The sequence below is a fragment of the Sylvia atricapilla genome, chromosome 1, assembly GCF_009819655.1.
Source record: "Sylvia atricapilla isolate bSylAtr1 chromosome 1, bSylAtr1.pri, whole genome shotgun sequence".
Lineage (NCBI taxonomy): Eukaryota > Metazoa > Chordata > Aves > Passeriformes > Sylviidae > Sylvia > Sylvia atricapilla.
This window is the reverse complement of record NC_089140.1, coordinates 133224076-133237903: the sequence shown is the minus strand read 5'-3', so window position 1 is coordinate 133237903 and position 13828 is coordinate 133224076. Positions and strand designations below refer to the sequence as shown.

Sequence of the window (13828 nt, the reverse complement as noted above, 5' to 3'; positions counted from 1 at the left end):
GACCTAAACAAAACCTTATTAATTCATTCCACTTTATGGTTCCAAGGACATTCAATACTTTCAACCAAGTACTCATATTTACGGTATCGCCTTACAACCAAGGATATATAAACAATCCTAATCCATAAATAACTTCTTCTTCCTGTGTTTAGATGTAAACTGCTTTGTGTGTATCTGGTATGTGTACGTAAAAGGAAAAAAAAAGCACATCATCATTACATTAAACTAATATAATGATGCTGAGGATCACATAGTCTCTCTTCACTACGCAGTAGGTCAAATCATGTTATGTGTACCCTCAGCTAAGGGTCAGTAATGAAATAAAGACTTTTATCCCATATACAAAGTAAATTTATTATCATAAGCACTGACAAAGTATATAGCAGCCAGTGCAACATAATTCTGAAATCACCAAAGGCAAGACAGGGGAAAATTTATCTGTAGGAGATAAATAAATAATTATTTTGCAAGTTAGTCTGGAAATCAATACACTCTGTAATTCTACAATTCTTTAACCAGAAGTAAAAGAGCTAAAGTAACAGTAGTGGAGAGCCCAACCTGCAGAAGACTCCTGGCAGGGCCTCTGGACCTGTGGAGAGAGAAGCCCACCCTGGACCAGGTTTGATGGCAGGACCCACCCTGGAGCAGTTTGTTCCTGAAGAAAAAACTGTTCCCTAATGGGAGGGACTCATGCTGAAGCAGTTAGTAAAGAACTGCAGCCCATGGGATGAACTGACATTGGAGAGGTTCATGAAGGACTGTCTCCCATGAGAGGGACCTCACTCTGGAGCAGAGGAATAGAGTGAAGGGTTCTTCCTCTCAGGAAGAAGGAGCAGCAGAGAACTGACTGCAACCCCCATTCCCATCTCCCCGTGCAGCTGAGAGGGAGGAGGTAGAGAACCAGGAGTGAAGTTGCAATGAGAGAGAAGGAAGGGGTAGGGGGAAAGTTGTGAAAATTTGGAGGATTATTTTCTCATTATCCTACTCTGATCATATTTGCAATAAAATAATTTCTCTGAGTTGTCTGTTTTGCCCACAACTGCAACTGGTGAGTGGTCTCTTCCTGTCCTCATCTCACCCACAATTCTTCCACTATACTTTCTGTCTCGTGTCCAGCTCATGAGGCAGCGATGGAGCCGTGTTGGCACCACTTGGCACCTAGCCAGGGTCAATCCACCACACATAAATGAGCAGCAAGTTATTATAAACTTCAAGATATTGAAACAGAAAACATAATTTACAGTAGAAGAGCACAGAGAAATATTGTCTTATTATCCTAATAAGGCATATCGACAGAAAAGACAGATTGTTCTTCGTATTCTGCATACACAAGGAGAATTTGTTGCATTTGGAGACGGAAAACAATATAGAGTATAACTATGAAGAAATCTATATAATATTTGGTATGTAGAAACATTAAAATATGAGGGGAATGAGCAATACCATAAGGTTTTCTAGGTGAATAAACAGAATGAAGGGCAAGGTAATCAATTAATAAAACACAAACAAAAGCTTCCTTTAAAATTCTGAAAAATGCTAAAAACATCTAAAAAATTCCTAGAAGAACAAGTAAATCAAAATTACTGAATTTATTAAATCTGCACATAGATACAAATTACTTACTTTGGAACAAAAAGCCTCCTCCAGCTCAAATTTGTTATTTCAATCAACCACTTGAGCAGTATTGTTGCAATATATCAAAATATATTACTTTGTAATTAGCTGTCAAGTCTAATCCTGATCAAATATGTGCTTTACGTCAATTTGAAGGTAGACATGCAGTGCTTTGTGGTAACTAACACTGGTAATGCTTCCTTATGACAATAACAAAGGCAGAAACAATCAGCATTCCTAGCAATTTTGCTAAATTTTGATAAATTTTGCTATATTTTTTGAAGAAAACTAGATATGTTTAGGTGATCGAAGAAATAGAATAATACTGTCTAATAATATTTTTGCCAGAAAATAAACTTTGACTTTTATAATTCATTTACACTAAACAAAAATGATTATATTTACAAATTCCTCTTTTTTCAACAGGTCATACATTGAAAAACAGCTGTTTGAGTAATACAACCCACTAACGTGGGTTGATGAGGTAATTTCAAAGCTATCCTTCAGTTTTTTAGAGTTAATGTAGCTCTGATTTAACTGCCCTAACTGTAGGTATGATTTAACTCCCAATCTCAAAAATATTGCACATCCTGGAAATAAGGTTAGAGAGGTAAGCAAAAACATTTTCTCGTGAAAAGAAATTATAGACAGAAAAGACAGGTCAGCTTGACCAATGAGTTGCTATTGAGCAAAGCAGATGGTTATTTATAGCAGTAGTAAAAATAGGATAAACATTATCCTGCTTGCAGCTATAAATATTGAGTCATTACCATAGAATCAAAGGCTTGATAACTATGGCAAGCCTCTTAAATCAACATAGAGAGTACACAGAACCTGATAATCAGCGTAGAGATAATCGGTGATAAACAACTGTGAGCTGCAGACACCTAAATGGCAGACACATGACAAAGGTAACTGCAATGCCAGCACCGCCTTCTTTCATGGGAAGGTTTCATTAAAAACTGATACATGTGAAAGAGGGATTTTACAAAGTGCACTAAATACAGCTTCTTCAGACCGGAAGTTTTAGTTTTATCTGATTTAAGAGAGACTATTCATATATTTGACTGAAAGTATTATTCCACACAGTATAGCTGAACTGTGCTACTATTATGCTACGCAGGGTACATGTTCTGTAAATACGGATGTTTGAATTGTTATTAAATTATGACTCTTTCAGGCACAAAATTGCAGAAAACCACAAACTTCCAAATATTAGGCTTACATCAACAGCCCTAAAATAGCCCTAAAAAGAATTAATTGAAGTGTACTAATGAAGATTTTAATTTAGATGCCTTGCTGCTTGATTTACTTGAAAGAAACTCTTAGTATGAAAATTGTTCTAGAAAGGCAGTACTAGAATGGCTGTTCATCACAGGCGACATAATTGACTTGTTTCTGACACTGATGCTAAGTGGTGTTTTCTCCACTTTAGCATCTGTACTTGATTGAGGCGTCAAGCTTTCACATATTTAACTTTTTAACACTCACAGTGGTTGGGCTTAGAACAAGCCCTAATTAAAAACAATTACATAATCAAATTGACAGAAATGCTTAACATACCAAGATTTCACACATGGGCACTTTGGAGAGAGTTCAGTTCTTTCATACCAATGTGCTCAGATTCTAGGGTGATTTGAACATCTAAATGAAGAATTTAGATGTCCTCTAAAAAAATTCTGACAGTCACTGATCAAATAAATTGAATTATTAATATCTGAACACTTCATAAGTTGAAGATACATTATACATTGCTTCAGGGTTTTTTTTTTTAATATCAAAATATTATTCTGCAAATATGGGAAGAATGAATGTACAGTGAAAGGAATCAATAAACATTGCAGTAGGAACAACTGGTTACTTTCTGCATAGCAACTCAGTTCCTTACAGGTATATTTAGCTAGCTCTACAGCACTAATTGTATTATTGGCCCATTACACTTGAGACAATTCTTTTCTAATGGAAAAGCATTCCCACACTGTAATAAACTAGAGCTTGCTGAGCTTTCAGTGCTGTTCTTATACCCAGCATGACATGCAAATCTTTGGGAAAAAAACCCCAAACCACCACAGGTATTATAAAGGTGTTTCTTCTTAGTTAAGCACTCATCCATGTATATTTGCATCTGTCCATCTAGTTGCCCAAATTAGCCTCCTCTTCATACTGTTCATTAGAATTTATCAGTCTTCTCTTGTAGCATTTCCTTTTTAGTAGTGTTCTTCAGCACAACTGTAACTCAACCCTACAAGTCTTTCCCTCATGTGAGAAGTCTCCACTAAAAGCATCTTTGATAGGAATGCAACTTCATTGCAATTTTCATTGCATATTTATGCCTTTGTCACTCCATAAATATAGGGTTGTGGTAGAATACAAGCTAACACACCAAGGTCATATTTCATTAACTTTCCTCAAAGAGAATGCTATTGATAATTAGTAATAATTTGAAAATACAACTTGAATCAAGTTACATCTTTACTTTCAAAGTGTAGTGATACAGCTTATATTTTAAAATACTTTTGACTAGTTTTGACTAGCATAAAGAGAGTCATTGAGAGAATTTGGGTGTTTGAAGCGAAAGATGATTTGTCAGCTGAGGAAATGATACTGAAGAATTTATTTTTATTTAATAATAAAAGTATTGCATTCAAAATTTAAATAAAAGAATAAACATATAAAATGGAAAGTGTAGATTAAGAAATAAAACTAAAAATGCAAGAAAAGCATGAAGAATTATAATAATGTGTAAAGATATTTAGGCATAAAGTTGTAAATAATATATACATTATTTGTTTGAAAAAGAGGAAAATGGTTAAAGATCTGTTGGTCTAGGGGGTCAGCATAAGGACTATTTAACATGGCTTGAATTTCAGTTTGGGAGAGGGGTGTTTGTGATACATAGACTAACATTTTTAATTCAAGGGAGACCCAAGAAAGAACAGATTTTAGAGCAGGGCATTTGGTATTATACAATAAAATAAAAACCTTTTCAGTGTTTATGTCTGAAGTTACTGGGCTTTTGGGTCACTACTGGCTCCCATTTAAGGCTAGCTGGTGATCTACAATGAAATCCGTATTTTAGTAGAGATAGAAATAATCCACTCTGTGTGCTAATGCTGTAAGGCGTCTTTCTATTGATTTCAATCTGTAAACAAAGTGTTCTCTGCGTCTGCTTTAAGAAGCAATCATCCACAGGATTCAGGCATAAAAATTCAGCCCACATTATCAGCAAATAAAGAAAAAGACATTTCCTCTGCAGCAAAGGCTGCAACATGGCAGTGAAAGAATTCTTTTGAACAAAGGATTCCTCAGGTGTTTTGAGAAGTGAAGTAAAAATAGATAATTTATTTTCATTCTTCTTTAAATACAGAAATATTTTTGTCAGTTCAATAATAAATTCTATACTGATGGTTACTATTTTTTCCTAATTCACTTGGCTCTAACTATCCTCTGAACAAATAATTTCTTAGTATTCTTATTTGCTCCTGAAAAATAGAGCTATCTTCTGCATAATGATAAAAACTTATCACTATAAATGTTTTTCTTCTCAAAACTGGAGACTGCATTCTTTTACTTGGAAAAGCTCTGCTCCATAGAGACTTGTAGTGCAGTCTATGCAGAATTCACTGCCTTACATTTTTCCATGATACATCTGTTGAAACATATCTCAGATTACAAGTGTTTCATAATACATAATCTGTTGTAATGCAGCTGAGACATTGATGTAGAACTGAATTTTAAACATTAATATCTTACTTAATATTTTAATGTTACAAAAGCAAGTGAGAATTTTATGATTAAATGGTCTTGACAATACATGTCTCTGTTCATAAAGTCAGACTCAGTAGGTTGCTTGTATTCCCCAGGTTCAATACACACTGGAAAGTATCTAGGAAGAAAACTATTTAGAAATTATAGTCCATATTCATTGAATTTCCTAACTGTAATATGTGCTCAACTTTGAATCCTAGAAAGAAAGAAAGAAAAACCCACCCAAAAAGCTAACCTGTCTTTCACTGAGTTATATTTATTGTTATAATATAAATGATGTTTTATAAAGCTTTCTGGCATTAAAAAAATCAATATAAAATCATGTACTGCTTTTATCAAAAAGAATATAAGAACATTCTAAAGGACAGGTGTAGATGCTGATGTACTCCCACCCAGAACTGCTAATGACAGACAACTTTGAGGGCCAAGGTTTATAGTTCAGGACAGCAAAATAAATTCTTTAAGTTCTTTGAGACCAATCTAAAGGCATAACCAGAACTGCTAGTGCTGCTCATTCCACTATCCTATGGTAAGATTAATGCCAGCAAAGGTGAAATATAATAGAGACTCCATTCTAGGCTTTCCCAAGATGAATGTATATTATATTTGAAGAGAGCTATTTTAGAATCTAGTAAAAAAATTGCTTTTTAAATATACTATGTCATAATCCTTTGTGACAAATGCTGTTGGAGAACACATGTGTAGCCAGAAAAAAAGACATTGAAGTTTTTCAATCTGTTTATCACTATTTTCTTGAAAGCCTTTCCTGTTGACAGAAACAACAGACTGAGGTTTATCACTTCCTGTGGCTTAGTGTGGATCTTAGTGCTCTTAGACAAACGTAATAAATTTTGTAACTGATTTTTCCAAGACATCATAAAATCACAGAATGGTTTGAATTGGAAGGGAACTTTAAAGGAAATCTAGTCAATTATTATAGTAAACTGAAATGGAGAAAAAAAGCTAATTTTTATTTTTCTTGAAGGTTTCTTGAGTTTAGTTCAGGTGTGATACTAGGAATTAATTTTATGGGAAGGATCACCGAGAGTACTTGAAAGATGTTGGCAAGCTTACTTCATGTAATGCACTATTTATATAGCAGACAGAAGAAGAGCAAAGTGTCATGTTAAATAAAACCTGAAAATACAAAATGAAAGAACTGGGGTAAGTAAGAAAGAAAGAAAACAAAGAGAGACAAATGCTTTCATGCAAAGAGTGCATCTATTTAAACCAAGATTGTGATGAGTCTACAAATGAGTACAAGAATTTTAAATGATAAGAGGTAATGATAAGGAGAGTGGATGGAAAGACAAGACACAACTAAACCAGAAGGCTTACAAATATAGTGGCAGCAGCACAAAAAATGTAAGGCACTAAATTAGTATTTCAAAACCTGAAAACCATTAAATTTTCCTACCCATACAGCCAGGCTGAATTAAAATCCAACTAAGGTGTAGATTTTTTCTGCAAAAATTCAATAGCTTAAAGATCCTAAAATACTAAATGTATGTCAGCAACACAGGCAAGGGAAGTAGGCTCATTCACTGAAATGTAAAGACCATGATTTTACAAGTTGTGAAAAGATAAGTTTATTAAATCAAAGTTGTAAATCTAGGTGCTTCATAAGAGTCCTGCTGATGTTCAAGCACCTGGTAAAAAAATCTGCAAAAATTGGTACCTTTTTCCAGGACAGGAAAAAAATGTCACTTTCAAAATGATGTTACACTGGACATTTTAGAAATAAATCCATTAAATCCAGTTCTTCCCTGCCTATTTTTAAGCTCCTAAGTTAGATTGATAATTTTTTAATTTAACTGACCCACAGCAATATGAAAGCCCTTATTTTTGGGAGGACAGGCATTTTGAATGCCTTAGATGCTACTAATTATAGACAGAAAGCTCATCAAAGACTGAAAGTATAGTAAATAAGAACAAAGAACTTCTGAGGATGGCTGCCTCTGGTTCCAGTAGTTCACACCTCTCTGGCTACCTATCCTTCCTGTGTTTTGACTGTAACAAAGCAAACAGGAGAGTGGGAATATTAAAATGCTGTAAGTTTTCCTTAATAGGTTTTTTTTTTTCCTTAATAGTTTTCTAATTAAGGTAATTATCTGAACACTGAGCCTGCTACTGTTTGAAGATAAATGTTTTCAGGAATACAGAAATGTTAGTGGTTTTGCAGACCTAGTGTTCTTTTATTATCTGGTAAAACTGCTGGAACCTTAGCACAAATATGATTTGCCCTGTTTATATCATAAAGTCTATAAAATTTTGCATAGTATATAAAAAGATCTTTTCCATGAAACTTACATGCAAAAAACAAAACAAAACAAAACAAAAAAACAAGCAAACAAACAAAAAACAAAAACAAACCCCCAAACCAAAACAAACAAACAAACAAAAAAAAACCCTTGCATTAAAAAAAGTTATCTCCTTATCCCAGCAAATGCAAGACCCATAGCATAGAATACTAACATACTAGGGTCAAAAATTAAGCACAGGCTATGTGCTAACCATGAAATAGCTGGAAATAAAAGCATCACTATGTGGACAAAACAGAAATGCATCTGAGCTCAGACTGGTAACAGTTTTTAAAACAAGACTAGGGCAACTCATATAATTAGACAGTTCACTAAATATCTGGATTTATCAATACTTGGCTTCACAACATCTCATGATATTCAGGATTGCCTATCTTATCTCTTTTTATTCTCTCTAGTTCCAAGGTGAGCTGTATTCCTCTCATTCCTGTTTCCTATCTCCCCTTCCTCAGCCTCCAGCAGAATGTACTATTACCCCATATGCTGATGGGTGGCTGTGTGGCAGGAACACGCTTTGACTGACCTGAGCAGATCATGGTCTCACATCTGCTGTGCAGACCAGACAGATTATACTGCTCAGCTTTACTGAGTAAGGTCCAAACCCTACTAATTAACACTTGAGCTGGACCTCACCCAAGAGAACCAGAAACTGTGTAGCACAGAAAACTTGTGTGTTAAAAAGTCTCAGACCAGCAGCAGAGAAACAGAATATACACTGAGATGTGTACCCCACTCTGTGCTGATACCAGTAGTCCTCAGTACTGGTTAAAGGTGGCACAGCTCCTTTGAATGGGATACTGGGAAAAATGTCTTCCCAAAAGAGTTGTTAAGCAACGGAACAGGCTGCCTATGGAAGGGGTGGAATCACCATTCTTGAAGGTATTTAACAGACATTTGGCTGTGGCACTCAGGGATAAGGTTTAGTAGTGGACTTTAGAGTTCTAGCAGTTGGAATTGATCCAACCTGAAAATTACCGTGATCCTATAATCTTAAATATATTCTCGGTTGTAGTCATCAAAAGCATTTTAATTTTTTAGTTTTCAGCTATGATTATTTCTTACCTACTATTATCTTTTCTCTTAGAAGAGGAGACATACTCTTTGATATGATAACTTTTTTCTCAAATAGTCTCAATTCCAAGAGTTAGTGAAACAGATTATCTGCTATCTCCTGTCCTTCCTTAAACATTCACGTTTCAGACCTTTGGCAGTGTTATTATCCCATCATGAAATTTTACAGGCTATATCAAATATGAATGTCTATCAAAAAAATTTAAACGAACACTTCTTGACATTTATTAAAAAACACTACATTTATGCTATTTATATAATTTTATAAAAGCAATAAGGACATTCACACACTTTTTTCCCTCCATTAGTAATTTTTGAGATTAAACATTCATTATGCATAATATTCATCTTGTGTCTCTTAGAAAAATATATACTTAAGTTCCACTTATTTTTCATTAGAAAAACATTGCAAAATTCATAATAAATTATAAATAAATTTCTACTGAACATGGACGAGTAAATGTAAACATTAGTACCTGAAACAACACCAATTCCATCATCACAGTCATAATCAGAGACTTCACTGTCACTGATTCTTTTGGATCCTGGAAAAAGAAAAGATGTGCATAATTTTCCTTCCTGTAAGTTAAAATTATCCTCTGTCAATAATACATAAATAAATGTATGGATTTCATACTAGACCATGAAGCATTAACATCAACATTTAAAGGTAATTAGTAATTTTAAATTATTGCACATGTATGACTGCACCAATTATTTCAGTTAAATCTTTAAAACAGTATAAAATGAAATTATTAAATACATCTCCACAACAATGCTTTTATGAAATATTTTTATATACTTCATACTCATTCCATATACACAAATATTTGTATTCATTCCATACAGAAACTGGCATTGCAGTTTTTATCTTCCAAGTTTTCCTATACAGGGCGACATCCCTCCCCAAAGTCTCTGAATAACAGAAATATTATTAATAGTAACAACATTAAATGCATGTAGTACTTTCTTTGAGTTCTTAACAAAGATTATCAGGAGAAAAGGCAGGTTCACACTTATAGTGTGCCATGGAACACAAGCAAACTATTAAATGTATACCTGTCAAAATAGCTAGAGCTGAGTTGGCAAAAGCAGATTCCACTTCCATGACTAAAGCCCAAATTTAGATCACACTAGTAAATATGTTAGATTTTGTTCAGTGTAAATTTACTTCAGTCTTCTGTGGTATCTTATAAACAATATTTGATTTCTGATATCAGGGTTGAACACTGGCATGTTACTGATAATTATTCATTCATGTCTTTTAAATATGAAAAAATCCCTGATCTTCAGCAAGATGGTGTGTCTATTTTTAGTTTAGGCCATCTAAAAATATGTAAGAAGGCAGAAACTTTAATTGTCACTGCACTTCCAATCACAAGATTTTTTTTTTTCCTGCCTCAGGACAATTTTTCTGAAAAATGTAGACACAAAAATATCAGTGAAAAGCCTGGAGTAAACCTGAAGAAGCCCAGGACAAAGCAGTCTTAATGTTCTGTCTGGGTGACCAGGACAGAAGGATATCTACCCTCCTTTCCCAACAGAAGACTGGGAGAATATGTACTAAGAGGGGTTTTGACAAAAATAAAGAGTTTTCAATGTAAAGAAACTTCAGAAATTATTTAAATTGTAAGAACTGCTGTCATTTTTTGACTGCTGAATATTTATGTACCTACCCACTAAAGGGTATAATAAGTAATCAACCTATTCTCCAAAAATTCATATAATTTCATTTTTAGTCACAGTATTCCCTTGGCCTCAGTAGATTCTGTCAGTAAATTCTGCAGTTTGAGTTTGCATTGTGTGAAATCAACTTCCCTATATTTTATTTCTAGTATATTATTTCAAACAATGCCCTCCAAGCTTTTGTATTCCGAGAAACATGAATCAGCATTTTGCGTTCTTCTATAGTTATCTTTTTGGTTTGCATTTTTTTTGAGCTGAAATATCATTCTTTGGTTCCTTTACATATGCAAACCATTCCATGTTTTTGATTGTTCCTGCTGTATTTGTTTGTATATTTTTTATTTCTTCTGTGCCTTTTATGAGAAGCCAGAAGTCACTGCAACAATTAAGATGTGGGTGTATGAATTTATAATCTAGACTGCAGACTATTTCTTTGAGGATAAAAATATCTGAGTTTAAAACTAATTCAATTAAAAATGGTGTAAGTGTGATATGTGCTAATTCTTAGAAAACAATATAGCCTGCCAATACATTATGCAATTTCAGTAAAGAAATTGTAATTGTGGTTATTTAATTGCATTAAAGGTTGGCGCTTTCCTAACAAATAGGAAATTAAAATTAATTCAGAGGAACTCATGCAAATCTCATACAGTAGCTCAATTTATTATAAATTATAGAAATAGCCATGCTACAATGGGTAGGGATCCACTATCTTTGCATTCACGAAATAACAAGTAAAGTCTTTCTCTAAAACAAAAAATTACAAGTAAGTGACGACAATTAGCACTCAACAAGATGTAGAAGATGAGGGCAGAAATGAAGGAAAAGGTTTCTACCTCCTCTGATTATTTTCTTAGTTATAGTATTACAAAGGCCCAGTCTCTCTTTTTCCCTAAATAAAGCATCCATTCCACCTGTGATGCTGTCCCTGTTGGCATTTTCAGCAGAACCGTCTACTGGTGTGGTGATATACGTGCCAATGAGCAAGAAGGACTAGACTGCACTCTTCTTAGCCACTGATTCAAACCCAGGTCATTCAATGAGGAAAATATTTGTGACCAAACACTAAGCAAGAGAGCCCTACTAGCTGGCTGGGGTTTGGCTGGCACCTGAAAGGCAAAAGGCCCCAAAGGGAGCACAAAGCAGGGGGATTCTGTCTTTTGGTAACCCTGACACCGATTGGGCAGTGGGTCTGCGGCTGCTGTGCAGAGATGTCGAGAATGTCGCTCAGGCCCTGTCAGAGGAGGATTGTGGAATGGGAAGATGAGGGCAATTGAGTTTGTTGATGATCATCATGTGGCTGGCTTGGAAAGTTTTTCATCATGAAAGATGTAAAAAGGCTGAATCAACTATGATTTGAATAGATGTCATTTACTCATCAACTAATTCATTCTTATGAATGAATCCAATTAATTACAAATGAGGTTGCTTTTTATTTATGTTTATATTTACAGCTAAGTACATCTGCTATAACATATTTTTAGAATATTATATTCTGTATTCAGGAGGAGATATTTGCATCTTTGAGGATGAAAATAGTCAGCTGTTGTCACAGTGAGCTCTAGACTTCCCAGCTGTGTAGCTAAAATTATAAACTGTAGTCAGAGAATACATCTGGCAGAAAAGAGAGATTAATAAGCTTCAACAGACCACAGGTATAAAAGACAGGGTTTTCTCTCTCTCTCTCTCTCTCTCTCTCTGTCTTCTCAAGCAACATCTACCTATTCCAGAATCTCCTAATACCTCAGCTCCACATCATCTTCCAGGATCTAGAGATGCAAGCTTCAGGAAGGGACAAGGGCAAGAAAAAGTGAACAGGCCAGGATTGAAACCTGCCCAAAGGATGGGAGTAGAAAAAGAATAAAAGTAAGGGAAGAATCAGATTTCAGTGATTTCTCAAACTGTCTTTGCCACTGAAAAGAGGAGAATCTCTTGTAAAACATGACATCTGAAAGTATGAGAGCTTGATCTGTAAAATGACACATGAAACTTGTTCAGCTCAGATTGTCTATCTCCTCAAGCTACTACAAACCAGCTGTAACTCCTAACAGACTTAAACCAATTGAAAATCATAAAAATCATGTTTCAGTAATCATGTTTTTCATTTCCTTACAAATGTAAATTTAAATGATGATGAAGAAGTCAGAAGAAATTCAAAGCAGAATTAATTACTTGGTTTTATCTTTAGCAATCAATGTTTCAAGGAAGGAGGAAGGGAAGTATGTCAATTAAATGTGTAATGTCAAGAACTACTGCCTGGAATATATAAGTTCTGCAAAGGAATCAGATTATACATATTTAAAACTTCTTTCATTAACTTCAGAAATGGAACAAACTAGAAAGTGCATAGGTCAAAATCTTTTATTGAACTAAGTACTTGAAATGTCAGTATAACTGCTTGCAGATTAGTTTAATATTTCTTGGAATCTTTGCAAGAGTAATTTCATCTGCTGTATATTAATTTTAGATGGTAATTTTCTTTTTAACGTATTTACAATGTAAATGTAATTTAGGCATGTGTCCCACCTTAGTCATGTATTTTCAAAGTATTATTTCATTAAGTAAATTGGACCACTGATTACAAAAAAGAGAAAGAGCAATTAATATTTTATCTGGTAAATTTGACATTGAATCCTCTCACAAATTATTGCAAATTAATATTGTGAATGAAACTGTTACTTAGTATTTAGTTAATATCTTAAACTGTTTGACATATACATTATAAAATATGGTCCTAAATCAGTAGCAAGGAGTTTAAATCCATTCTTACATAAATTCAGAATTCAGTAAAATCTTGTATTCCAGGATACTGTATACATTAAATGAATGCATTGGTGCCAATGGATTTTATGTAGTTAACTTCTTCTTTGATGCCATTCAACTAGTATGTAGTTTATTTACAAAACTTTATTGGAGGTATTATTCCCTTTTTGGGAATAATAACTGGGCAGTAATAGACGTTAAATACAGAATTTCAAATCCCTTCTACCCAGATTAACAATTATTACAGTTATGGACTGAGGGCAAGATAGAGCCCATGCTATTGTAACCCTCAAAAATGCCTTAATTCAGTATAACCCCAGCCCCAGTGAAATCAAAAAATATATATTTTATTCCATTTAGCAAGTTGGGGGTTAACAGCCTTAAACCATCAATAACATTTTTCAGGGGAGAGGTTACATTGGGGATGGTGGAAAACCTCCCCATCAGAACTTGTCAAAGTTCAGCACCTTCTTGCCCTTCCACACGTCCCTACTCCTTCCCTGCTGAGGCTACCACCTCACCCAGCACCATATCTCTTTGAGAACATGTACACAGGAGCTGGAAGTTCACAGAACATGCAGTGTAGCTTCCACTGCAGGGTTGGG

General features: G+C 34.4%; 1 protein-coding gene across 20 annotated transcripts in view; it reads right to left on the bottom strand.

The window, feature by feature from the left end:
• RIMS2 (regulating synaptic membrane exocytosis 2) overlaps positions 1–13828 on the bottom strand; it is a 453372-nt gene that overhangs the window by 164495 nt on the left and 275049 nt on the right. For all 20 annotated transcript variants that reach the window (XM_066334680.1, XM_066334670.1, XM_066334562.1 and 17 more), the window contains one exon: positions 9251–9319. In XM_066334680.1, the coding sequence (XP_066190777.1) occupies positions 9251–9319 (69 nt within the window). The remainder of the gene's footprint in view (positions 1–9250; positions 9320–13828) is intronic.